The following is a 26,395-nucleotide window of genomic DNA, read 5'->3' as shown; positions in this document are numbered from 1 at the left end:
AATAAGTTATTAATATTGATGATTGCTAACATTCTATAGCACTTTATGATTGCAAGGCAACTTATATACATTTTTATCTTATTTGAGTCTCACAAAATCTTATCTCATCATGTGTATATGAAAGACTAGTGCTCAATAATTCATCTATGATCATATCTAAGTAATGGTAGACCTAGGACATGAATCCAAGTCTTCTCAGTCCTAATTCAATTTGTCTTGATTCTTTTCATATGGCTACCATTATCATCAATCACCTAGAAACTATTGTAACACTTTCTCAATATATTAATTAATATATCTCATTTTGTTTCTCCAATCTATCTTTTATATCGCCATTAGCCAGTCATGCCATTCCTCTGATCAACTATTTTTAGTGGCTCTCTACTGCCTTAGTAAAGTTTAAACTCCTATTATTAACCAAGGTCCCTCTATCTGGTGCAGTCATAACTTTCCAACTTTATTGCCTCTTCATGTACTTCCTGTTCCAACAAACTTATAATACCTTCTGTCCCCTATGACTGTGTTCATTCCATTTTCAATACTTGGAAATATCCTTCCCCCTACAAAGTGGGGGAAAAAAGTTTTGTATCATGTTTCTCTGATAAAAGCCTATTTCTTAAATATGTAGGAAACTGAGCCAAATTTATTAAAATAAAAGTCATTCTCCAGTTAATAGTCAAAAAACATGAACAGTTTTCAGAAGAAGAAATCAAAGTTTTCAATAATTAGATTTTTTAAAATGCAGTAAAAACTACTGATTAGAGAAATGCAAATTAAAATAGTTCTGATCCATCAGATTGGCTAACATAAAAGCAAAGGAAATACTAAGGGGGATGTGGAAAAATAGGTAATCTCATGCACTGTTGGTAGGATTATGAACTAGGTTCAATCACTCTAGAAAATAACTTGGAACTATACTCAAACAACACTAAATAAATAATAAATTTATTAAATTAAAATAATACAAATTTTAATGACCTTCATATACTTTTCTTTTCTTAGTTTTTTAAAGCTTAAGAACTATGTCCTCTTCTCCCCCTAATAAAAAGGAAAAGAAAAACACAATCATTGTAACAAATAAGCAAACAATTAAAACTACTTATCAGCTATAATCAAAAATGTATGTCTCATTCTAGTATTCTCAACACAAAGTTACCTTACTCTATAGAAGCTTATGCTATTTTGGCTGCTCCTATATTTTCACAAGAAAATAAAATAGCTCCAAAAGAAGACATGTGGACAGTAATGGGAATCCCACCTGAGGGATTCCTTGAACTACACCACATCACCACCATATTATCTACTATCAAATATCAATTTGTTTATGTTCCAGCAATTAAAAATAATTTTATTTCTAAGTAAAAATGTACATGTTTATGTTACCAAATAATCACAGAATGTAATACAAAACTGAAGATGTAGTGCTTTGGCTCATCCAAGCTATTGTTTTTCTTTTGTAAAATACTTCAATATTCAAGCATACTGCTTGACAGAAACCAAGGAAATAGAATCTAACAACATAATGGGCTTCATGGGAATCTGAGAAGGTTTTCAAAGTTGAAATATTTGGCTTGGACAAGAGAATTTTGCATAATCTAAAAAAGGGGCAGTTTAATAAGACATGGGACAACTAGAATTCTATTCTTATCTCCACCATTATATGATCTGAGTTGCATTACATTTTCTCTGGTTTTCAGTTTCTCTATCTCATTAATTTCAGAATGCTTGATATTTTTTTCTAAAAAGTAAGTCTCCTAATTACCATCATTCCCTATGGCCACTCAATAGGAAATGTTCATGTGGAGAGCCAAGAGCTTCCAACATAAGAATTATCAAGAAGCATCTGTGGGTGGCATTCTGCAGGAAATGTAATTTAAAAATACACCAGCATTAGAGTGACATACAGGGGCATGATAATACTCATTTTACAAAGTTACCTAACTGAAAACGGACTCCATGATTTCAGTGAAATCTTATTCTTCCACAAAGATTCAGCCAACACTGGATATTATCCCAGCAATAGTGAGTGAGTGAGTGTGTAAGTGTGTGTGTGTGTATTTCAGCTTACCCCTAGTCAACTTTCCCCTATCCCCAATTCCTTCACCTTTGTCAGGTGATGATAAAAATTCAGAATGTAAGGAATACAGCACAGAAGAAAATGGAAAAATAGTTAATTAAGACCAAGATCAGAGTAGCACAATTATCATGATATTAAACTCTCAAGTATTACAGTATCTATAAGTAGTTGAAATAGAATATAAGATACAGACAATGAGAACAAAGAAGGATAATGAAATAGAAGGTTAAGATATCTGAAAAGATACAACCATACGTATTAGCATTCCCAAATGTAAGGATGCAAAGAGTGCAGAGGAAAACTATGAATCAGAGACAAAACTCTTTGACAAAGGAGGAAGGGTAACCTGGAAAACCTTCAGAATAAAAATAACAATATTTTAACTTGAAAACTCTAAGGGAAAAGGCAAAACATGACAATTAAGCAAATATATTTGTAGTAATGTTATTTCTCACATCTGAATACGGTACTTAGAACAATTCTAGTGTTCAGCAAAATTTCCAGGAAGATCTCAAACAATACCCCAAAAAATAACTAGAAACACAGAAACAAATCTAATAAGTACTCATAGATAAAAAGTTACCAAAACACAAAGAACAAAGCTCTGAATTCTTCTAAGCAAAGAGTCTCAAACTTATCAAGAGAGAAGCTTTATAGAGATTAAGAAGTATTGGGATGAACCAAGCTAAACTAGCCAAGTTATATAAGTGGAAAAAAAAATTGAAATTACAATAGATGAAGACATAAATTGGGAACTATGACTGGTTCAAAGTTATCACTGACAAAAATGTTTAAGGTTTGAAGATAAAACAAGCTTTTTGGTTGTAAAGTAAGGCTGAATCCTTTTAATGATTGCTTCACAACTCCAACTGTAAAGGTGTTTTGGCCTTTCCCAAAGACAGGTGTAAATTTTCTCATTTTCCTTCTACATAGAGGCAAATTCTGAAACTTAAGTGATACCAACATCTTGGATGTGATTTGAAGGTCATACATAAAGACACCATAAACCAACTTTACAGCATGGAAATATCAAGGAACAAATCTTTCAAGGTCAGTTTTTAAAATTACAATGCTCTGAATTTTTTTTTTTTAAGGTCAGGAGATATAAGGTGTCAGCAACTGCTAATACAAGAGTTCTTAATCTGAAGTTCCCATACCCATCAAACGATTTCTAGGGGTGCACAAAAAAGGATGAGAAAATAGTTACATCTTTATGTTCACTATATACTAATTGAAATGTACTATTTCCCTCAATTCTTTTTAAATATTATACTAAGAAGGGGTTCATAGTCTTCACCAGACTGCCCAAAGGCCCCCTAGCAACAAAATAAAGGTTAATGAGATAATAAGACGCCTATTTTTTCTTTTACTGAATAACTGCTGTAGGATTTTCCATCAATTGTTAATCTATTAATAAACAAATATTTCTTAATTGCCTACTATATGCCAGGTTCTTTGCTAGATGATAGGGATACAAAAGATAAAAGCAAAACATAATTTCCCCTAAAGAAGCCTATATTCTTTTTTTTTGCTGAGGCAATTGGGGTTAAGTGACTTGCCCAGGATCACAAAATTAGGAAGTGTTAAGTGTCTGAGGTCAGATTTGAACTCAGGTCCTCCTGACTTCAGAGCTAATGCTCTATCTACTGCACCACCTAACTGCTCCAAGGAGCCTATATTCTAACAAGAAAAACAACATGCCTAATGTACATAGTTCTATATAAAATACATAAAAAGCAAATTGAAGTTCATATTTAATCCTAGAAGTAATAAGTGACCACTGGAGTTAATTTAGCAGTAGAATGATATGGCCAAAGTTGTGTACTTTAAGAAAATTTGGTAGCTTCATGGAAAATAGACTGGAGTGAGAAGAAATTTAAAGACATTATAGGGTTAATGCAATATGCAGGTGAAGTGTTCAGGGCCTGAATTAAACTGTATCTGTTGTGAATGAAGAAAAGGCAACAAATTATGAAAGATATTGTGGAGATATATAAGATTTAGCAATGAATTGACCATGTTGGGTGAGGTGTACAGAATGACAATGAGGTTGCAAACTTGGGGGACTCTAAGGATATTGATGCCCTCAACAGTAGATAATAAGGGAGTTCAGAAGGATGATAGGTTTTGAGAGGAAAGATAATGAGGAAAGACTGGATATGTTGAATTTGAAATACTTATGGTATATACAGTACAAAATTTTTGTCTAGCAATTTACTGTTGGTATGGGTGCTCATAATAAAGATGAAAGATAGAAAGATAAGATGGATAATTAAAAGTCATCCATATAGAGATATTAATTGAACCTAATACAGCTAAAGTAATCACCAAGTAAGAATATAGATGATATAATAGAATCTAAGACAGAATCTTGAAACATTGAAGAAGATTCAGCAAAGGGGATTTGAGAAGAATTGGTCAAACAGGTAGGAGAACCAAGAATAATGCCATAAAAACCTAGAAAAGAAAATGGATTTGGGAAATGTCAAATGATGCAGAGACACTAAAAAGAATGAGAACTGAGTAAAAGCCAGCAAATGTGACATTTGAGAGATCACAGGTAACTCTAAAGAGAGCAATTTTTTTTAATTCTTTAAAGAAGGTAGAGAGTCAGATTGCAAAGAATTAAGGAGAGAGGGAGATAGGAAGTGGAGGCAATAGATAAAGCATTAGTTTATGATACAATCCAACAGCTTTCACATGCAGTTACAATTTGTACTTAAGATACCCTGCTACCCTAGACTTTATGCAATATCATTTCATTGCTGTTAAGTTCAGTGATAATGTAAATGACACATTTTCTTAAGCTGATTATTATCTAAATAAATTGGTTAAGATTTTGTTTCAAAGCTATGTAAAAAAAGGCAAAAAGGAAAAAAAAAAGAAGGAAGGCAGGAAAGAAGGAAAGGGACAGGGGAGGAGAGAGGGAAGGAGAGAAGGAAAGGAAGGAGAAAAAGAAGGGAAGGAAGGAGGGAAGAAGGAAAGGAAGAAGGGAAAGAATGAAAAAAGAGCGTGTCATTATTATTTGGACTCTTGGATCCAAAGAAATATTGTACAGCTATAGGTAAACTATATATAAAAGCACATTTTAACACCTATAATCTACCATAGTGGAAAAGTAAGAGGGATTAAACACATATTACTGTAGTGAGCAATTAAAGCCAAATAAATCATCCAAAATTTTCAGTTCAAATTGTTAATCCATAGCATTTTGTTGGTACCAACAGCAGGTTTCAATCCCCACAAAAGTATTTTTATAGCACATATAACCCTGGAGACAAACCCAAGTCACTTTTTCATACAATAGTTTCATACAGTGAAGTCTGGTTAAATACAATATCATTCTGTCTGTTAAAACCAACAGCTTAAAGTTCTTAGCATTATTCTAATAAAAGTTGGTTTCTCAGTCATTAAAGAGAGACTGAAAGCAGCTATTATTCAGTTGAACAGATTACACTTAAATCAGAAAACATTTTCCTAAGTGCTAAGCATTGTATATTCATAACAATATTAATCCTTTGCATAACTTAATTTTTTATTTAAAAATCCAGTCTTTTCATCTGACTAGGCTATAAACATATACATGCACCCATACTTCCCCATCTACATTTCCACCACTCCCTACACACACACACACACACACACACACACACACACACACACCCCAAATTAATATGGAACAATTAAAATATTTTTATTTTACCTGAAATATTGATGAATTTCTTGAATAATTCAATTTAGGAAAAACCCTAACTGATAGTTTCTAAAAGAAGGAAGGGAAAAAAAAATCTTAAGATTAAAAAATTTCCTCAACTAAGTTACTAGCATGGTGCTTAAGAGTATCAGAATCAAAACTACTTTTGAGTAATCAAACAGTTCACAGAAGAATTAGCCTCAGCTCTGTGTGAACTCAGCCCCACTCCTGTTTCTAAGGAGGAGTGACCACCAACATATACATATGTAATTGAAACAAGAATTCCTAGGTTTGCTCTCATGTGATCTCAATTTTGTGCCCAGCCCTCAGAGCTAATGTCATCACTAATATCCAGTCTCTTAAAATAAATATATCCTAATCAAGAGTGAATTGTTTTGGGGGAAGAGCTAATTGTTCAAAGGGACAGAAGGATTAAAGAAAGTAATCTGAAGTATAGAATTTTACAGAACTCAGTCTAATTAATGTGCTCATCTAACAAGGACAAAGATTAAAACAAGTAAATAAAAGGTTCTGGGTTTAGCATCTCACTAACTAATGTCTTCAAGTAATGATTTGCTAAAGAAAAGTCAGTTTGACAATTATCTGTATTTTTCTTTGAAACTCAATGACTTGAGAGCTGAGAATCCTTTTCATGGAACCTCCTATCATTTCTTTCATTTGTCCTCAGTTTCACCTCTTGTAAAAGTTCTAGTCTTAATAGCTTTACAGAATCTACAATATAGAAGAACAAAAAACCAAAACAAAACAAACAAAAAAAAAACTTGCCCCTTTAAAGAGATTTAGATAATTTTTATTAAGAAGCTTCACTGTAACATTCCTATAAATGAAAAAAATATTCTTAGAGTTTGACCAAAGATTAAAGAGTTGACTTGCAACTTTTTTTTTTAATATAGTAAATTATAGTCAGGAGCTTCTCTTTTTCTAAACATTCACATAAAAACAATAGGTTCTATTAGAATACTCTCAAAAACATATTTGCCTGCACTTACCACCAGTTGAACATGTATAGATTTCTTCCTGTCCAAATCATGCACATACAATAGTGTTTAAATAGAAATGTAGGTGAATCTGGATATCTGACAAACCCAAAACTACAGTTTACATTAAATTTGGAAGAAGATTCTGGAGTTGTACCAGAACCTTGACCACAACTAAAGTGCAAAATCGTAGAACCATCAAGAGGTTGAGCTTTCTTACAACACCGTAAATTGGTCCAAGTTTTTCACATATTTACTTTATTTGCTTCAGGATGACAATGAGCTGTTTCTGGCTAGATGTACATATCAACTAGAAAGGAGGATGCCAAGAGTGTAAGATTAAGACACTTTGTGTATTCTCAAACAGATCATTTAACTTCTCTTTGACCTAGTTATCCAATGGGGATAATCTTCTGCCATAACTAATAGAACTGGTTTTTAGGAAACAATGATATAGGGTATGAAAGCAGTTTGAAAAGTTAAAAGACACAATACAAACGTAAGATAGTTGTCAAAATTTCTGAATAACGGAGATTTTTCCTTTTTATTGATCTTTTATGTTCATATCAATTTTATTTCTAAAGACACATCCATATCTCTTTTCTATTAAAAGACTGGGAAAAATTTCTTCCGCAGAACCAAAAAACAACCACGTCTGACAGTACATAATATTCTCCCTACCCAATGCCACACACACACACACACACACACACACACACACACACACACACACACACACCTCACCTCACTCTAGTTTTTTTCTTTAAGTACATTTCTCAACTCATTAAAAAAAATTTTTTTTTAAATGTCAGTGTCTTTGTTTTTTCAGTCATGTCTGACTCTTCATGACCCCATTTTGTGTTTTCTTGGCAGAGATAATAGAATAGTTTGCCATTTCCTTTTCCAGTTTATTTTAATATGAGGAAACTGAGGTAAATAGTGTTTAGTAACTTGCCCAGGGTCACTCAACTAGTATCTATCTGAGGCTATATTTGAACTCAGAAAGATGAATCTTCTTGACTGCAGGCCCCGCATTCTATGTAGTATATCACCCAAGTTGCCCATACCACAATGTTGTCCCCCTTCAAAATCACTAACTTTGCAATTCACTAATAATGCCCTTTTCCAAAAATTTTTGGGAATCTCTTTCACAACTGCCTTTGGAGATTGTGACATGTTTTTTTGGATACTCTCCATAGTGCCATATAACCCTCCTTATAAAGAGGGATTGAAATGGCACAATCAAAAGTCATTTGGCACCAAGGCTGGTGAGGCATCGAGATGAATACTATGACCCTTTTTTGGCTAAACACAGGATGTGTTTAAGTAATGAGCATGACCATTCTTGGGTAGCTTATAAATTGGCCTCGTGCAATGTAAGCTCAACTGGAACATATTTGGTTTCCCACCATGACTATTTGGAAATTCATTTGTAAGTTTTGGAATGATTGTTATAAAATTGATTACATCACATTCGTGAATGTGAATGATACACAGTTGTGTTCTGATTCCTTTAAGACAGGTCTGGAATAAAATCACAGTCCCTGGAGGTAAAGTACTTACAGGTTCTTTATCCCAGCAGTAGCTGAATAACATTCCCTAGTCATCACTGTGACTTGCATTTCATTTCCTTCTTTCACTTTCTGATGCCCTTAGAAACCCTGCACCATTTTTTGAAAGAAAAAAAAAATTAGTTGTCTGAGATATTTATCTACTCAGAACTTGGGAGGAGACTAAATAAGAACATAGTAAAAAGAACACGAAGCTAGAAAAGAGAATACCTAGATTCTTAGAGTTATCATAAACTCTATATAGCTGGCTGATCACAGGCTTTTAGAGTTTAGATTTCCTCAGTAAACCAAAGGCATTATACTTCAAGTTCTAATAATATATATATAATTTCCAATGTGCATCATAGGATCAAGGCAAATAGCAAGGCTGAAGCTCAAATATTGATCTATACTAAGTCCAGCACATTTTCACTAAGTATAGCACTTAGCACAATTGTGACTGAATCTTTGGGACTCCTGGGATTTTCTGACCGACACTAGAATGATTTGCCATTTCTTCCTCCAGCTCATATTACTAACGAGGTAATGAAGGCAGACAGGGTTAAAAAAGCTTATAAGTATATGAAGCTGGTTTTGAACTCATGAAGATGAGTATTCCTAACTCCAGCTCAGTGCTCTATCCAATGTGCCACCTGGTAGAAGCTTAATTTTTATTTATAGTTTTGTTACATATATTTTACAATTATAATTTTAATGATTTATATATAGTTTATAATTATTATAATTTTTAATATTTATTAATGAAATAGAAAATCTATTGATTGAGTCCCAGGACTCAAAAATTAGAGGTGAAGGGGTCATTTAATGAGCTGAATTGTAATGCAGCAGACAAGATTCCTGGCAAGTAAAAGGAACAAGATCACACTAAGATTAAAGGCCCCAGAAACACATCTCTGGCAACTGAGCAAATGGCTAATTTTTACTGCTTCCAGGTTGAAGAACACTTAGACACCCCCATCCCCCACTCCCTACACAATCCTTTGCTTCTCCCATCCCAAAGATCAAGAGAAACAGAAATAGATAAAGCAAGTCTTTCTGTCATGAATAAAAGGCTTTAGCCTTTTAGAAATGGAACCATGTTTTTCAACATTCCCATTTTAGGAACCCTTTTCCAGTCCTTGCCATCCCCCCGTTTTTCCTACATCCTTTTTTCCTCATCATTTTTCCTCAACACTTCAAGTATCCTTCTTCATTGGGTCAATTATTTCAGCTAACAGACCTAGGCAGCCAGGCAGCCCCTTAACAAGAGAAAATACATACCTCCAGTGATAGCCTCACCCATATTCTTGTACTTAAATGCAGGTGAATTTGGAGTAAAAATGTTCTACTGAGTAAGAAGGGATCCTCTGTCTAAACTCTCCTTCTGCTAAACTCCATTACGCAAGGATCATTTAGCTTAGTCCCAAATAAAACAGGTTTCTGCATTCCTCACAGATTTTTCCTTGTGTAAGGGTTGTGTGCTGAACCAGAAGGGATAAAGAAGAGAAGAACCTGGGATCTCTGCCATGTCAGAATTCTTCTGATGGTTCAGCTGAGATGAAGAGAATAAATAAAAATTAAAACTAAAAGGTTGTTTGAAAAAAAAAAAAAAAAAGGAAAAGAATTGAAATCACATTGTATTTTAGCAAAGGGAAGCATGGACTTATTTACTCATGGGACTGAACTGTTAACAGGAATGTATGAAATCCCTGGAAGACTTCTCACAATCAGATTTGCGATTAGTAGCATTTAATGTAACCAAAACTCCGATTCCTTACTATCATCCTAACAGAAAAAATAGGTCTTTAGTTCATTTAATTTGGGGGGGAAATATTGGGTTACATAAGAATAGTTTCTAATTATTGTATCTTCATGCCAGAAAAGCCATTTCACACATTTGAATATGAAGCTCTTTTACTATTGCAATGGGTTGGCCATCTTGCTATTTAATTATTAAATATTGATACAATGTGATTTTTTTTCCTTTTGCCCCAGGTCACTTATTTAGAACCTTACAATCATAGATTGCTAGGAAAGATCTTAAATATGATCCAGTATAGAGATGTCCCTGCCCAAGAACTCCTACTGTAACCAAACCAGATGTAAATGTAAATGGGAAATAATGTAAATCAAAATATAATGCAACATAATGTGTGGATTTCTAAATAGGCAGCCAAAGGGATCCTCCATTCTTTGAGTTTTATATCATAGGTCTAGTCTAATCTTTTCCCTTTATAGATATAAAGAACCCCCAAAGAAGTTAAATGAGTTATTCAAACTCCCATGGGTATAAATGGCAGAACTGGGATTTAAAACTTGAGTCCTGTAAAACTAGGGTTTCCCATGGTAGCAAGGTGGTCCAATAAAGTACTGAACCTGCAATCAAGAAGACCTTAATTCAAATTCAACTTCAAGCACTAGCTGGGTGGACCTCCCTAGTCCAGAAAAAGAAATGCTGAATACAGAAAAAAGGAGAAGATATGGGGGCTGGGGAGGAAAGGAAGAGAAAAATTCCTTATTATTACTTACTTGTGAATTGTGTATCTTTCCCTAGAGTTCCTGAATAGCATTTATGAAGTACATACCTTGGGAAAACTGTTAATTACTTTAAAATGGCACTTCTATATATAGCAATTTAAGTTTCTTTCTTCATGAGGCACATTGTTCCATATATATTTCAATCTCTGCTGCTCACTACCCTCTCATTATCTAAATTAGAGGAACAGATGGAATGTGAGAATGGTGGTACTAAGGGTGACTATAACTCTGTACCCACAACCTTTAAATGTGTGGTATTGACAGAACCAAAGCTGCAGAAGCACATGCTGACGTGGCAAAGTATGAAAAGCCCAGAGACCCCAGCAGTCCCCAGAAATGAACCTGCTGTACACTCCCCAATGGGTGAAAGGAACTAAAGAAAACCTGATACCCCCGTGATACATGTTCTTTGTTTAGGCAAACAGATAAAACCATAAGTAAAACACAGAATTAATTTGTCTAATGAACTTTTTATACAAACTCTCCATTAGGGAGACATAAAAATTCGGGAAACAATAGAGTTTCTGATGGAATACCCCTCCATCTACCTAAGACTTACAAAGATTAGGAATGTGCTTGAAAGGAGACCAGAAGAGCAGTGTGTGGGAGTAAACAGGCTGACCTGATTAAAGCTGGACTCTTTAGGCATTAAAGGAATTTTGAATTGAGCATTACCCCCTAAAGAATGAAATATTGAAAGAATGCACTGAAATCTACCCTAAAGCAATAAAATAGAGGTCTAGCCAAAAGTTCAGTCTTGTGATCCTGCCTTTTAAACAGCAGAGCCTTTACGCATACTTGTTAAAACTGCCTACTAGCCTTCTTCAAGCTCCAGTCCTTCCTCTGGTCTCTTCCCTTTTCCAAACAACACACCAGTATACTGGTCTGAAGAATTCATAAAATCGTTCTGGTAGATGCAGAGATGTTTCTAAGCAAAAGTTTCAATCACAAAGGGAAAAAAAAAGCTATTCTATATCTACTAAAGCAAGGAAATGTAACCTATGGTTTAAAAAAAAAAGAAGAAGAAATCCTTAACTCTGATGGTTGTTGGGACATAAAGCCTAAAGCAATGAGATAAAGAAAACTACAACTTAAAGAAGAAACACAATTAACAGAGATATCTTACAAGAAACCTAATCAGGTAAATTACAATTTTGAGAGACTCCTAAATGCTTTCACAGGATTCTTATGCTTAATATTCCCACAAAATTGAAATATCAATTTTAAATAATTTTTATGGGAACAGAATAGTTTAAAATAAAAGCCATTTCTTGGCTCCACTAAATGGGTCAAATCTTTCCATGAATCCAGTCAAAGGAACTTAGTAATATAAATAAATGAATAATCTGAACCTATAAGTTAAAATGGAAATCAAAAAATAAAAAAATCTAAGATTTCAGGAAACTTGGAAAGAAAAGCTCCAAACTTGACAGAGAAATTTCCTATTTTAAGTAATTTCTTACATGCTTTTTAAAATTAATCTCAAAGGCAAGATCAGGTAATCTCTATGATTTGTATTATGTGAATGTCATGTTAACAGTAAAATATGTGTGAAATAAGATTAAACAGTCTCTTAAAAAGCACTACAGCACTTCTAAGAAATATTCCTTTGATCTTAAAAAGCTTATACTCTACATGCTCCATTAACTAAATTCAGAGTAACTCAAAACTGACTTTTCTGAAAAGATCTTATATTTATTCCACCACCACCACCACCCCACCACCACTACAAAATTAAAAGTAGCACGTTGGATTGTATTTAAATTCCACACAATCCAAACACAATTCATTAAGGATTTTTCCTAGCATCACTGATAGCTTCACTTCAATTTAAGAAAACTGAAATCTTAAAACTATTAAGCCAATATACAAGGGTTTTTTATGCAATATAACAGACGAGTAGCCTGAAAGAATGGGCCAAAAGCAGTGGGCAAAATAATTTTCAGTGGTAAAGAGGTTAGCTACCCATAAAACCTTAGGTAACCTTATTTTTTCATAGGAAAAGAACTCTTCCTCTTTCTACTACTAAACAACTCTTCTTTTCGCCACCACCTAACCTTACCCCCAGGTATTTAGTGTGCTCTAGATGCCTCTAAGACTAATGGAAAGATCCGTAATTCAAGGAATTCCAAAATTAACTTTTTCCTTCAAAAGATCCATTCTTTTATTGCTTTTTCTAATTGGCAGGAAAGCAATTCTAACTGTACAAATTATTTTCCTAAATCTTAGGTTTGACCTTGTTGCCCCCAAGTTCATATCAACTCTAGTGACAGTTCCTTATTACTTTAAGGATCAAAGGTAAAATCCTTTGTCTTATAAATACTTTTATAACCTGGCCCTCTTCTACATTCCAAAGTTTTTACACCTTACTTCCATCCACATACACTGATGATTCAGTGACACAGGCTTCATTTTCTTCACTACACTCTACCTCCTGAATCTGATTTTTAAATGGCTCCTCATTCTCTCTCATAACTGTAATTATCTCTCTTTAATTTTTTTATTCAATTCTCTGGCTTCCTTCAAAAGTTTCAGCTAAAGCCCCACTTTTTGCAAAAAGTCATTCCCAGTCCTCCTTATATGTAGTGGCTCCTCAGCGTATCCTATATGTATCTTGTTCATTCCTGGCTGTTTGCATTTTGTCTTTCCTATTAGAGGATGAGGTCTTTGACAATAGGCATTCTTTTTTTGCTTTTTCCTTTGTAATCCCTAGCTTTTATCACTGTCTGGCAAATAACAGGAGTTATTTATATATTGTATAACTACAAGTTGATTTAAGCTGACACTAAGGTGTGAATGACAATAAGCTGTGAACCCTCCCAGAAATTATTTGCATTTTTAAATGGGAATGATTATTTATTTTATAGAATGGAGAAGGGGAGCTTGAGAAGAGTATATAATTTTTACACAAAAAGATCTTAAGCTCTTCTCTAGGTCAACATAGCCTCCAAGAAAATAACAAGATTAGCAACTTGGCAGTTCATTTCTGAAAGCCTTTTCTACCTGCTATAATACAGCAAAGATGACAAACCTTCTGAGAGGAACACTTTCTAGCAATACAAAGAGTTTAGATTTGAGAAGAAGGTCCTAAGGTTCTAGAACAATTCAGCTTCACACTGAAAATATTTCTAAATTAATGTTTGGGACTGAAACACACTAACTATTGGACACCACCTATAGGCACAATGCTTAGTAATGAGAAAAAATAATTAAGTAAAGAACACAATCCTTGAGTTCAATGGACTTACAATTTAGTAGAAGGAATAAAACAGGGCAGCTAGGTGGTGCAGTGGATTGAGCACCAGACCTGAAGTCAGGAGGACCTGAGTTCAAATCTGCTCTCAGACACTTAACACTTCCTAGCTGTGTGACCCTGGGCAAGTCACTTAACCCCAATTGCCTCACCCAAAAAAAAAAAAAAAAAAAAAAGAATAAAATAGGTTCATAACAGATGATAGGAAGTAATGTGTTAATTATTATAGGAGACTATTACAATTATAAATATATATATAAATGAAATGTGTATATGATGAGGATCTGAATTATGATAGGAGGAGTGAAAGTGATAAGGAGACAGAATTTACCTGTTGAAAACTTGGATGAGGGCTGGAAGGATAAGGGAGAAGAAAACATGATGGTTTCATCAAGGTTTCAAAATGGATACCTGAAAAAATGGATGGTCAAGAGGGTAGATGACTAGTTCAGGGAGCAGATATGTTGAGTTTCAGATACTGATATAATATCCAGGTGGAGATGTCCTCCAGCCATTGGAGGGTTAAAAATTTAGAGTACAGTGCGACAAGATGATTCATTGAATATAAGGGGCCAGCAAAATGTTTGTGGCAGCCCTTTTTTTTAGTGGCTAGAAACTGGAAAATGAATGGATGTTAATCAATTGGAGAATGGTTGGGTAAATTATGATATAAGAATGTTATGGAATATTATTGTTCCGTAAGAAATGACCAGCAGGATGAATACAGAGAGGCTTGGAGAGACTTACATGATGCTGAGTGAAATGAACAGAACTAGGAAGGAGATCATTATACACTTCAACAACAATACTGTATGAGGATGTATTCTGATGGAAGTGGATATCTTCAACATAGAGAAGATCTAATCCAATTCCAATTGATCAATGATGGACAGAATCTACACCCAGAGAAGGAACACTGGGAAATGAATGTGTAAACTGCTTGCATTTTTTTGTTTTTCTTCCCAGGTTATTTTTACCTTCTGAATCCAATTCTTCCTTTGCAAAAAAAAAAAATAAAAAAAAAATCGGTTCTGCACACATATATTGTATCTAAGATATACTATAACATATTTAATATATATGGGAATGCCTGCCATCTAGGGGAGGAGGTGGAGGGAAGGAGGGGAAAATTTGGAACAGAAGGGAGTACAAGGGATAATGTTGTAAAAAATTACCTATGCATCTGTACTGTCAAAAAATGTTATAATTATAAAATTAATTTTAAAAAAAAAGGAAAAAAATTTAAAAAAAAATAAGAATATAAGGGGCCAGGCCTGAAGTCAGGAAGCCCTGAATTCAAATCCAATCTAATACTTACTAGCTATGTCTAAGCTAGTCTACTTAACAAAAAACTTAATTTTGTCTCCATTTCTCATTTGTAATGTAAAATGAACTGCCAAGAAAGCCTTAAATAGGGTCATGTCTAAGAGTCGACCACTAAACCAAACTAAAGTAAAATGACTGAACAGCAGCAGGAACAGAGTTTAGTTTATGGATTGATATAGATTTGAGAATCTTTTGTAAAGTGATAAATTTTAGTAATGAAAATAAAGTGGTCACAGATGAAAGTGGGGAGAAAAAGAGCTGAGACAGGGCCTTCAATGAAACCCCTTCTTTATGGGGTTACAGAAAAATGCACTACACCAAGGTGCAGACTAAAAAAAATAGGTAAGGGACAGCTAGGTGATGCAGTGAACTCAGGAAGACCTGAGTTCAAATCTAGTCTCAGACACTTAACACTTCTTAGCTGTGTGTCCTTGAGCAAATCACTCAACCCCAATTGCCTCAGCAAAAACAAAAACAAAACAAAACAAACCGAAAAAAAATAATAGGTAAGACAGAAGAGCATCTCTTACTGAAGTAAAGGGAGAAGAAAATATTAAGAAAAAGAATGGAAATATAGGCCCAACTCTCTCAAATGTGAATTCAGTGTTCTTTTCTCCTCACTGAATGTAAGGGTTTAATTAGATGATCTAATGGTTCCCTCCAATTCTAAGAATTCTATGACTTTTCCATTGAAGCAGCTAGTAGCACAGCAGATAAAGAGTGCCAGGCCTGGAGTCAGTAAACTTGAGTTCATATTCTGTCTCAGATACATAAAAGCTATGTGATCTTCGGTCAGACACAACTTCTGTTTGCCTCAGTTTCCTCAATGTAAAACTAAGATAATAAGACTTCCTACTTTACAGGCCTCTGTAAGGATCAAATAAAATAATATCTGTAAAGCATACACTATGTAAATGCTTATTCTCTTTCATTCTTTTCCTTCCCTTGCATGTAGGCAATGGCGAATCACTAAATTCCTAGATAAAGGAATACTCATGGTAGATATATGTAACTAAGACCGAGAAAAGGAAATAGAAACCCAGAGATTAATTAGATTATTATAATAATCCAGACATGAAATGATTGAGGGCTTGATCGAATGACAGCTGAAATGAAAAGAAATGGACTGATATAAGAAAGAATGTGAAGGCCAAAACAAAATATACTCAGAGTTGATGCAATATGAGAGAAAGGAACAGAAAGCAAACAACACTGAGGTTTGTAGTAGCAGGCAAAATAACTGAGAATCCATGATCTGATTTCCATTAATAAAAATGATTGATGATGATGATGATGATACAACGATGATGACAAGAAATAGCTAATCTTTAATGAGCTTTTAAGGTATGAAAAGTACTTCAGCTTTTAAGGTTTGAAAAGTGCTTCGCAGGCATTATTTTTCTTGATCCTCACAATAACCCTGTAAGACAAGTGCTATTATTGAGATAAGAAAACTGAAGTTGAGAAAGAATAAAAGAACTATTCTGTTATCATATAACTATAATTAATTGTCTAAAGCACAGTTCAAATTCAGGACTTCATAATTCTTTGAGTCCCAAATTCTATCCACTATGCTGTTTAGTGCTTCCTTTGGAGAAGTATAATTTTTTTAGATACATATCTAAGCTAATATTCTCACATAGTTTTCACACTCATGAAATCCCATAATTAATCCTAGTGGTAAGAATTATATGAAGTTTCAATAAATACACACACACACACACACACATATATATACCACAACACTACTAGTGAGAGCCTAGCATATGCTACACATTAACTACACAATAGCTTATTACATATATTGGTAATGGACATTACCTCTAATTTTTAACATACAGAGATTTATCTCAAGTAAAAATGCCATTGGAATATTTACAGTCAGATGATGAAATCAAGTAATTCTTACCAGTGCCACTAGTTAAGAATGTAAACTGCCAAAAGTAATATCTGCCTGTTTTAAACATGCTATATTTACTAACTTTGAGCAGAAAGGCTATGACCCTGCCAAAATTTACAAATAGAATCAGGATAAAAAGTCACACTAAACAGGATATACATTACTGACCTAAAACAGTAGCTTAAACATAATGAGGATATTGCCACCTGTTGTATGAGGCAAATTGTACATTCTTCAAATAAACAATCTATTTAAACAATGGTTTTAGGAAAACACTATGTAAAAAAAAAAGTAAGAGAGTTTAAGGAAAAGAAGAATTCAAGAAAGAAAGCACTACAGCTCTATTAATCCAGACTAAAATAGGAGATGATTCTGGTCATCCCCTGGTTTGGTTCCAAGTTAAAGAAGGGTTTGTTACAAATTACTTGTGACACTATGGGCAAGTTATTTAACATCTCTCTGACTTTAGTTCTCTTATCTATAATATGACTGGACTATATAATTCCTAAGGTCCCCTTTTCAAATAAATTCAAGAGAAAACAGCTTTCCCTATTTTTTTTTATTTGATACAATACCTTAATAAAGTACTTTTCGCTATAAATAAAACACTTTTGCATTCATGGAATTTACAATATTTAATATCATTTTCTTAATGTCACTCTCCAAAAAGGTCTGACCATTGCTGTGTTTTTTTTTTTTAAATAGTAAACACTGATGCTATTCAGTCTAAATTCTTGTGACAGATGGTTTATTTGAAGGGAATAATAATTTTTTGCATATACATGGCACAAATTATATACAGTACACTTTCCATGATAAAAGTTATGATGCTGTTCACAGAAAGGTATCAATTTAAGATACATAATACATAAGCTAAAATATACACATGGGGAGAAGAGTGAGAACCAAATGGCCTTTTTTATTATTTAATAACCTCTGGGTGTATTTCAAGGAATACTGATAATTTAATGTTCAAAAAGTTTTTAATAAACAAACTTCTAGTAAAGTTAATCAAAATATTTATAATACTATTCAATAGTTGCACAATATTTCCAATATACAATCAAGAAGATGCACAGTACAACACTTAATAAGAAAAAAAAATCTATTGCACCCACAATCAAAAGTGTTTCACTTCCTTATTTTTTGGATGCTGCACTACCATATTTATATAAACATTTACAACACTTCAGTAAACAGAAAAGTTCTAAATGTAATGCAGCATAATGAGCAGAGGAGGGGTAAACCTCACCTTTCAAACTGAATGTTAAGTGTCCATATGCAGTGCCATTTTACTCAAAGCTGATTTATAAGTTATAAACCATTATTCCTATTGTGAACAAACAACACACTCTCCCTGTCCCATGTTTAGAAGACTAATATTCCTTTGTTACACACAATTGATATTCAGCATTCCACGATCCTGTAGCAGAATGCCAGTGCTGGCTTGCTGTCTCAGTGCTTGACATAACATAGTGCTTATGACAAAATATTTTTCATTTCAGTGTCCTGTTAAATAATCTTGAGTAGAGTCCGATGCAAATGAATCTGCATCTTCATTATCTGAATCATCACTGCTGTCATCAGCAGCTGGTTCTCCTGTAAGTGCTATCCGGGCATAATCATCAGTGTCTATAGACTTGCAAAAATGAATAGCATATTTCAGTTTTTCCTCTAGTACTTGTTTACAGGAATACCTGGGTAACTTCAGCAAAAAGAAGCATGTATATGACTCTGGAAGGAAGTGGTCAGGTGGATTGTACTTATCCAAAACCTGTCAGTGAAAAAACAATAATATTCAGTAAAAACTTAGCACAGAATAATTATGAAATTTAGCAAATATTGTGAAAATCCATGATGGTAACACAAATCATAGTAACACATAAGCATAATTATCTGATTTCATATAAAGCATATAAAGTGGAAGAAGTATAGCATCAATTTCTTTTTTTTTTTTCTTTTATATTTGGTTAATTTTTCTCTGTTAATGACTATCTAGTCTACTTGGAAATGGGGACATTTTTATTAGATGTAGCATAATGTTGGTGCTCTCAATTATTCGACTTTCATTAAATTCTGGACAGTGGAAATTATAATATAGAAGGACCTGAATTTATAGACATGAATATTTTTATGTAAACTATACTGAACTAATTTTAAAAGCATAAACATTAAACCTGTATTTATATTTAATTTTTTTAAATCCTCAAAAAAGGGACAACAAATAGTAAATAACTGTTCCTGCTACTTTATTCATATCAAATGCATAACATGACCATGAAAATCAAAAGCTTCCATCACTTTCATCACTTCTTTCTTCTACAAAAGGAACCCTCTAATGTATGGAGGATACACGATACACAAAGTCATATCTCAATTCAAAGGAGGAATTTTTGGAACAATTCTCCATTTCAGTATCCCATGGGTAGGGACAGAAATACCATGAAAGTCCTTCTGCATGGATGAATAAACTCAGCTGTCATTCCTGACACTTAGAAATCTAGAAAGCAACCTAGAAAATATGTATAGAATGGAAATTGGATACCCATGGAGACAGAAACTAAATTATTTCAAACCACTTTCTGATTTTAAAATTGTGACCTTTTAGGAGAGCTAGTCAAAGGAAAACTTGAGAAGTGAGAATTGGGGGCTCCTAGAATCAGCTAGGAAAAATGTAGTATGACACATTTTTGTAGAGTCCTCTCAAATAGGATCCTTTAACAGATCTATTTTTTCCCTTAGAAGAGAATCCCATTAGATAAATTGTGATGAGGTTTGAGACTAGATTACCATATCTCAATTTTACATAGAGTCCCAAAAGTCTTTTGGGGCCTTATCAAGACTTTGGGGACACTCCATATAATTTATCTTTGCAACACAGCATTTACTAAACAATAAGCCCTTAAAAATGCTTATTTCATTTAGAATAATATTCTTATGAATAGCTAAAGTTCATTTTATGGCCATAAAGACTGTGGAATAGAATTTATTACAATTAACAATAACTGAAACACAGAACTAATATTTTCTACATCAAATGATTTATGATTTCAAATGGAAAGGAATACATAAAATAACACACACACACACGTATATGTATACAGATATGTGAGTTTTACATATATATAAATATATACATGTAAAAATACATATATACATATGTATATATAGATGTTAAATAATCAACTAGTACATGGTACCTTTAGCAAAATCTCAAGTGTATATATCTAGAATTAAATAGAACTTTAAACTATGAAAGGTATTTTCCTCACGGGAAGGTGGGAAAGGAGGGCTATGGTACAGCTCCATTTTTCCCATTAGGAACCTAAATTCTGAAAAAGTTAAGTGACCCATGACCACACAGTTAAACTCCAAGACAAAACCAGTATTTAATTTGAAGCCAAAATCTCATGACTCCACTCTGTTCCTGACATTATGATATCTTCTAAACAGTGGTCAGATGAATTACCAAAAAAGTAAGGGAATGGATGGCCTTAATCAAGCGTGAATAGCTTTTTTCAATCTTCTAGATGTACCAAACTGGTAGGGGTTTGTGATGTTTTTGAAATGTAATAAATTTCAGGAAAGAAGAGGTCCAAAAAAATTAAAACATAAGAAGATTTAAAAGGAGCTAATTAAAATTTATGAGATCCACCATATATAACCAAAATAATAGACATCTTTCTATTTCCTGAGGACCTAAATGAATTTATCAAAGTTAATTCCTGTCACATATCATTTATTAAATGAATTTTAAGTGAGCGAATGAACACTCATCCCACTGTCACAGAATTCCTTCTTTCAACTACCAACACCATCCATCTTACCTGAATAACAAAGTCTCTGCCTCTGAAATCAGCAATTGTTCTAGGAAGTCGTGTTCTGCCCCACACAAAACGAAGAAAGAGAGAGCGCTCTGTATTAGAGAAGGATTCCATCACTTCCCAGAACCACTGGATCAAAGAAGCAGTAGGTTCAATTCCTTTATATGTGGCTACAGATTTTAAAAGATGAAGTGGAATATCGGGGCTTCCACACACCTAGGAAAAGAATGTCTCATTAGAACTAATTAAAAATTCTCAAGTTTTTATATTTTCTACACAAAAAATAATTTATTTCTTCCTTGAAAGTCTTACATGACTGAAAAATACTACTTCATATTATTGGTGAAATTTAAGTAGTAGAGACATGCTGTATTTAAAGTCAATACAACTCTTACATTAATTTTACTTTTTTGTTAGATCTATCCAATTTAACACCTTGTTTTTAGCTTCAATTAACATGCATAGATACAGACAATCTGAAAAAGATAAAAAAAAAATAGAAAAATAGAAAAAAATTAAAATAGAAAATAGAAAAAATAGCAAATATACCATAGTTTCCAGTTCATATCCAGTAAAGAGTGAAAGAAGAGGAACAGGGACAACTCGAGCCATTCCTTCCCGAACTGCAGCAACTTGTTCATCAAATTCATGGAGTCTGAGTAAGAAAGTATACATTATGATTGATGATGGGACTTTAAATTCTTGTCTTGAGTGGGCTTTTTCCCTAGTCATAAATTCTACACTTACTGGTATTTCATTTCTTACCATATTACATCTTAACTAATAAAAGATCTCAAATAACCATTTTGACAATATTTTGTTCATTTAAGATAGAATAGACTTGTGGAAAGCTATATAGAAAATATATGAATTTTTAAAAACCAAGCAATTAACATTTATTTAGATTCTACTGTATACAAAAAACTTTAAGTAAGCATGAAAAGAAATTCCATCAAATAATCAAGGAGAAAATTTCTCTTACCAAAGAAATATTAATATAAATAATATGCCTCTCATTTATTTTTGTAAGAACCAGATTGGAGACTAGTTATATGACAAAACAAATGTTTTAGATCCAAAAGGTGAAAGTATCTGACAGAAAACCTACTTAATAATCATAAAAATCCATCTATAAACATTTACTGAATACCTGTATAGAAGGCACCATGCAAGTATAAAATCAAACACTTGTCCTCAAAGAACATATAATTTAGTATAGGAGACAAGAAATTAGTGTAATATGTTACAATACTAAGAAACATTTCTCATCAACTACACACCCCAAGACAATATGGGGGTGGATAATGTAGGAATTCAAAGAAATAGAATCTTTTTTTTCACAAAATTTCCATATAAACAAGATGACCTCTGAGCTCTTTCAAAACCTAACAAGGAGGATACATAATTGTTGAGTTTTTGTTTACTTTTAGACTAACTACTGTTCTAAGAAATTTCAAAACTTGAAACTAGAAAAACAACTTTAAGGACATAACATTATAAATAAGAAAAGCACTTCTTATTTGCTAATTAATCTTCTTCAATCTAAGCTGCTTCATCTTCCTGGGCCTCAGTTTCCTCAGATATAAAAACAAAGGTATTGAAATAGTCTTAGCTATACCTTCCAACACTGAATCCATAAGCTATGATTCCATGATTTTGAGAAATTTTAGAGTTCCATAAGGAACATTTTGTCATATAAAAGCAAAACATTTTAAAAAATCATGAATACTAAAGGAAATCTAGATGATTAGGAAAAATAGTTCCATTTGTGGCAGCCCTCTTTGTGGTGGCCAGAAACTGGAAACTACGTGGATGCCCATCAATTGGAGATTGGCTGAATAAATTGTAGTATATGAATATTATGGAATATTATGGTTCTGTAAGAAATGACCAGCAGGATGATTTCAGAAAGGTCTGGAGAGACTTGCATGAACTGATGCTGAGCGAAATGAGCAGGACCAGGAGATCGTTGTATACTTCAACAACAATACTATATGATGATCAATTCTGATGGACGAGGCCCTCTCCAACAATGAGATGAATCAAATCAGTTCCAATAGAGCAGTAATGAACTGAACCGGCTATACTCAGTGAAAGAACTCTGGGAGTTGACTATGAACCACTGCATAGAATTTCCAATTCCTCTAATTTTGTCCACCTGCATTTTGGATTTCCTTCACAGGCTAAATGTACACTATTTCAAAGTCTGATTCTTTTTGTTCAGCAAAACAACTGTTTAGTCATGTATACATATATTGTATTTAATTTATACTCTAACATATTTAACATGTATTGGTCGACCTGCCATCTGGCGGGGGGGAGGGGGGAAGAGAAAGGAGGGGAAAAATTGGAACAAATGGTTTGGCAATTGTCAATTTTGTAAAATTACCCGTGCAAATATCTGGTAAATAAAAACTATTTTAAAAAAATAATAATAATTCCTACAAACCTGTAATTTATTGCCAATCTAACATACTCAGCACGGTTATCCAATGTAATGTGGGTATATTTAGAGCTCAATTGAATATCCTGACCACTTGCACTTGGCACTGTGAAGGGAAGACTCATTGCTTCAAACTCCTCAGAAGTAGCTTCATTGTCCCGAATGTACATCAGCCCAGGAATAAAGTCTTTATCAACCTTTCAAAAGAAAATAATAACCTGCATAGTATATAAACCAAATTGTTCATCCCCACAGTAATAAACTCTCATTCATATTTGGACATTTACAATATAATTTAAAAATACAATCTTTGCTCTCTCTCTGTTTATAAATATTTTTTAAAATGTTAAAATAAGTATTTCATACTGAGAGAAGAAAATATGAAATTAATTTCATTCAAAAAATTTCTCCAAAATTTCTCCACTGTACACACAGTAACAGCAATACTGTATGATAATCAAGTGTGATGACTTGCCTATTTTCTGCAATACAATATCCAAGACAATTTCATGATGAAAAATATTATCCACCCCCAGAAAAAGATCTGATGTAGTCTGAATGCAGACCAAAGTATACTATTTTTTACTTTTATTGCTTTTTTCCATATTTGGAGATAGGGTTGGGGGAAGAAAGTAGGATAATGGGGGTGAGGGGGAGTGCTTTCTTTCATGATAAAGAGGAAAGAATATAGAATTTAAATTTTTCTAAAAACAAATACTAAAAATCATTTTTACAAATAATTGGAAAAAAAAGAAAATTGAATAAAGAAAAAAACCTGGTTCCTAAGAAAGAAGAAACGGATTTAAGTGCCTCAACTATAAAAAAGAGGGGTCTAGACTTCATAACCTCTCAAATATTTTCCGATTCTAACAAAGATTCTAAGGCTCTATATTTTTAAGCTACAAGACTATTATTAACTATTAATTTCCTAAATTTAAAATTAAAATTAAATTTAGCCTACAACTTAGACTATACAAAAAAAATTCAAAATAAAGAAATAACATTTTCTTTGCCATGTTTCTATACTTGATAGGGACACATTTCTTTCACAGCTGTGCATTTTTTTGTGTGTATCATTTTAGGCAAATATAAAATATTATACTTTACCTCACTGAGATCAGCAATTGTAAGGTTCATTCCTGCCAATTGCTTCCAAACTGGTTCTGCAAGGTTGAGGCTTAATGGACTCCCAGTTCGAATGGCAATGCCTAGCAATACACCTGGTATATATTTTTAAAATAACAATGACAGAAATATTTTAAAGAAAGCATCTAAATGTTTTCTTTTATAAATTATAACACAGAATCCAGATACAGACTGAGGACTTTTTTAATGAATTAAAAGTTCACATGCCACAGAGTTTGGTTTTTGTTCAAAGTACTTGGCCTGAATTAAAAATCTGTAAATAGTGCATCTTTTATTTCTTAGTGGCAAGCACATTTTTGATAGACACTGGTTGCTCCAAATTTCTATTTTTTTTAAATCCTAAATGCTATATTTCTTAAATACATTACCACTTTTCATGCTTTTTTTCCACCAATGAAAAATGAGTTAGACACATTTATCATCATTTATCTTTTGACACATTTATTGTCATCTTTTGCAGATACATTAGGATTTACAAAATACTTTCCTCACAAAGAAAACTGCAAGAAAGACACTTAAGTTATTATTTCCATTTTAAAGATGGAAAGAATTAGACTTGAGATAAGTGTAAGGAATTTTCTTACAGTTAGAAAGGAAGAACTAGGGAATGAGGCCCCAAATCTAAGTCTTTGGATTCAAATTGTAAGGATCCTATCTTAAATTAATAAAGCATTAGATATTTTATCACAACCTTACCCAAGAAACGAAACATATTGGTATGCAAAGAAGATCTGGCAGCTGGGTTCAATAAGAAGCAATCTCTATTGGCTCCAGATTCATCCCTTCCATTTGGAGTTACAATTAGGAGAGGAGTAAGTCCATTCTGAAGTTCTTCACACATTTCTGCTATTGACTCACTATAACCACCTCCACAATCATCCACAGACTCACCTTGAAAGGAAAATAAAAGTTGGTAGAAATTCATAGAATGCATGAAAATTACATAAGCTTACATATACACACAGACATAGATATATAGTGAGCATTCCTGATTTCTCCAATCAGTAATGACTTTTTTCTCCTAAGACTTCAAATAGTACTTTATTTCTGTAACTCTCTTATGCATGTACTCATTACTGTTATGTATGACTAAAATAGCCTTTTACTGATGATGAACTCCATGAGAGCAAACTGCATTCTCCTCAACCTACACTCCTAGCTATTAACAAAGTGGCAGATGCTTGCTGAATTTAACCTTTATATTAAAGCTTTTAACAGTTAACTTTTTTACATTAAAAATTTTTTTTGCACTATGCTGAATATTCACTGTAGTCAACAACTGAATATTTCATGGTATTCATGCTTTGGTCCATTTACAAAATATTTTGTCTATTAAAATAGCATGTTATTTTCCCCCCAATTTGTGTGACTGAGATCATTACATTAATAAGAGTAGGTAAGATAAATTAAGAAATCATAGAGGGAAAAATTCTTACCAACAAACTTGACTTTCCATACTCGATGAGGTAGAAGAAGACTGTCTGGACTAAATGAAATCATTTTAGCACACATCTGGCCAAAAACAGATTTGGTACCATCAGGACCAGCCAAACCACCCTTACTTCTTGATCGTTTTACCTAAAAAATAAATAGATGTATACTCTAGGGGTAGTGCGACAAAAATGTGTATAGTTTTGGGGGGGGTT

The 26,395-nt window shown here is 33.2% G+C and overlaps 2 protein-coding genes across 2 annotated transcripts in view; both read right to left on the bottom strand.

Moving 5' to 3' along the window:
* OCA2 (OCA2 melanosomal transmembrane protein) overlaps positions 1 to 12,194 on the bottom strand; it is a 654,184-nt gene extending 641,990 nt beyond the window's left edge. The window contains exon 1 of the mRNA XM_074300312.1: positions 9,601 to 12,194. Within this exon, the coding sequence (XP_074156413.1) occupies positions 9,601 to 9,622 (22 nt within the window). The 5' untranslated portion in view covers positions 9,623 to 12,194. The remainder of the gene's footprint in view (positions 1 to 9,600) is intronic.
* A 5,869-nt stretch (positions 12,195 to 18,063) lies between these two features.
* The window catches only part of HERC2 (HECT and RLD domain containing E3 ubiquitin protein ligase 2), a 227,008-nt gene continuing 218,676 nt past the window's right edge, over positions 18,064 to 26,395 (bottom strand). The window contains 7 exon segments of the mRNA XM_074300310.1: positions 18,064 to 19,110; positions 21,164 to 21,376; positions 21,710 to 21,815; positions 23,610 to 23,800; positions 24,711 to 24,823; positions 25,446 to 25,640; positions 26,186 to 26,327. Coding sequence (XP_074156411.1) covers positions 18,838 to 19,110; positions 21,164 to 21,376; positions 21,710 to 21,815; positions 23,610 to 23,800; positions 24,711 to 24,823; positions 25,446 to 25,640; positions 26,186 to 26,327 — 1,233 coding nt within the window. The 3' untranslated portion in view covers positions 18,064 to 18,837.

The sequence above is a fragment of the Sminthopsis crassicaudata genome, chromosome 3 (genome assembly GCF_048593235.1).
Source record: "Sminthopsis crassicaudata isolate SCR6 chromosome 3, ASM4859323v1, whole genome shotgun sequence".
NCBI classification, from domain to species: Eukaryota; Metazoa; Chordata; class Mammalia; order Dasyuromorphia; family Dasyuridae; genus Sminthopsis; species Sminthopsis crassicaudata.
Note: the sequence above shows the minus strand (reverse complement) of the source record. Positions and strands in the feature narration are given on the sequence as shown.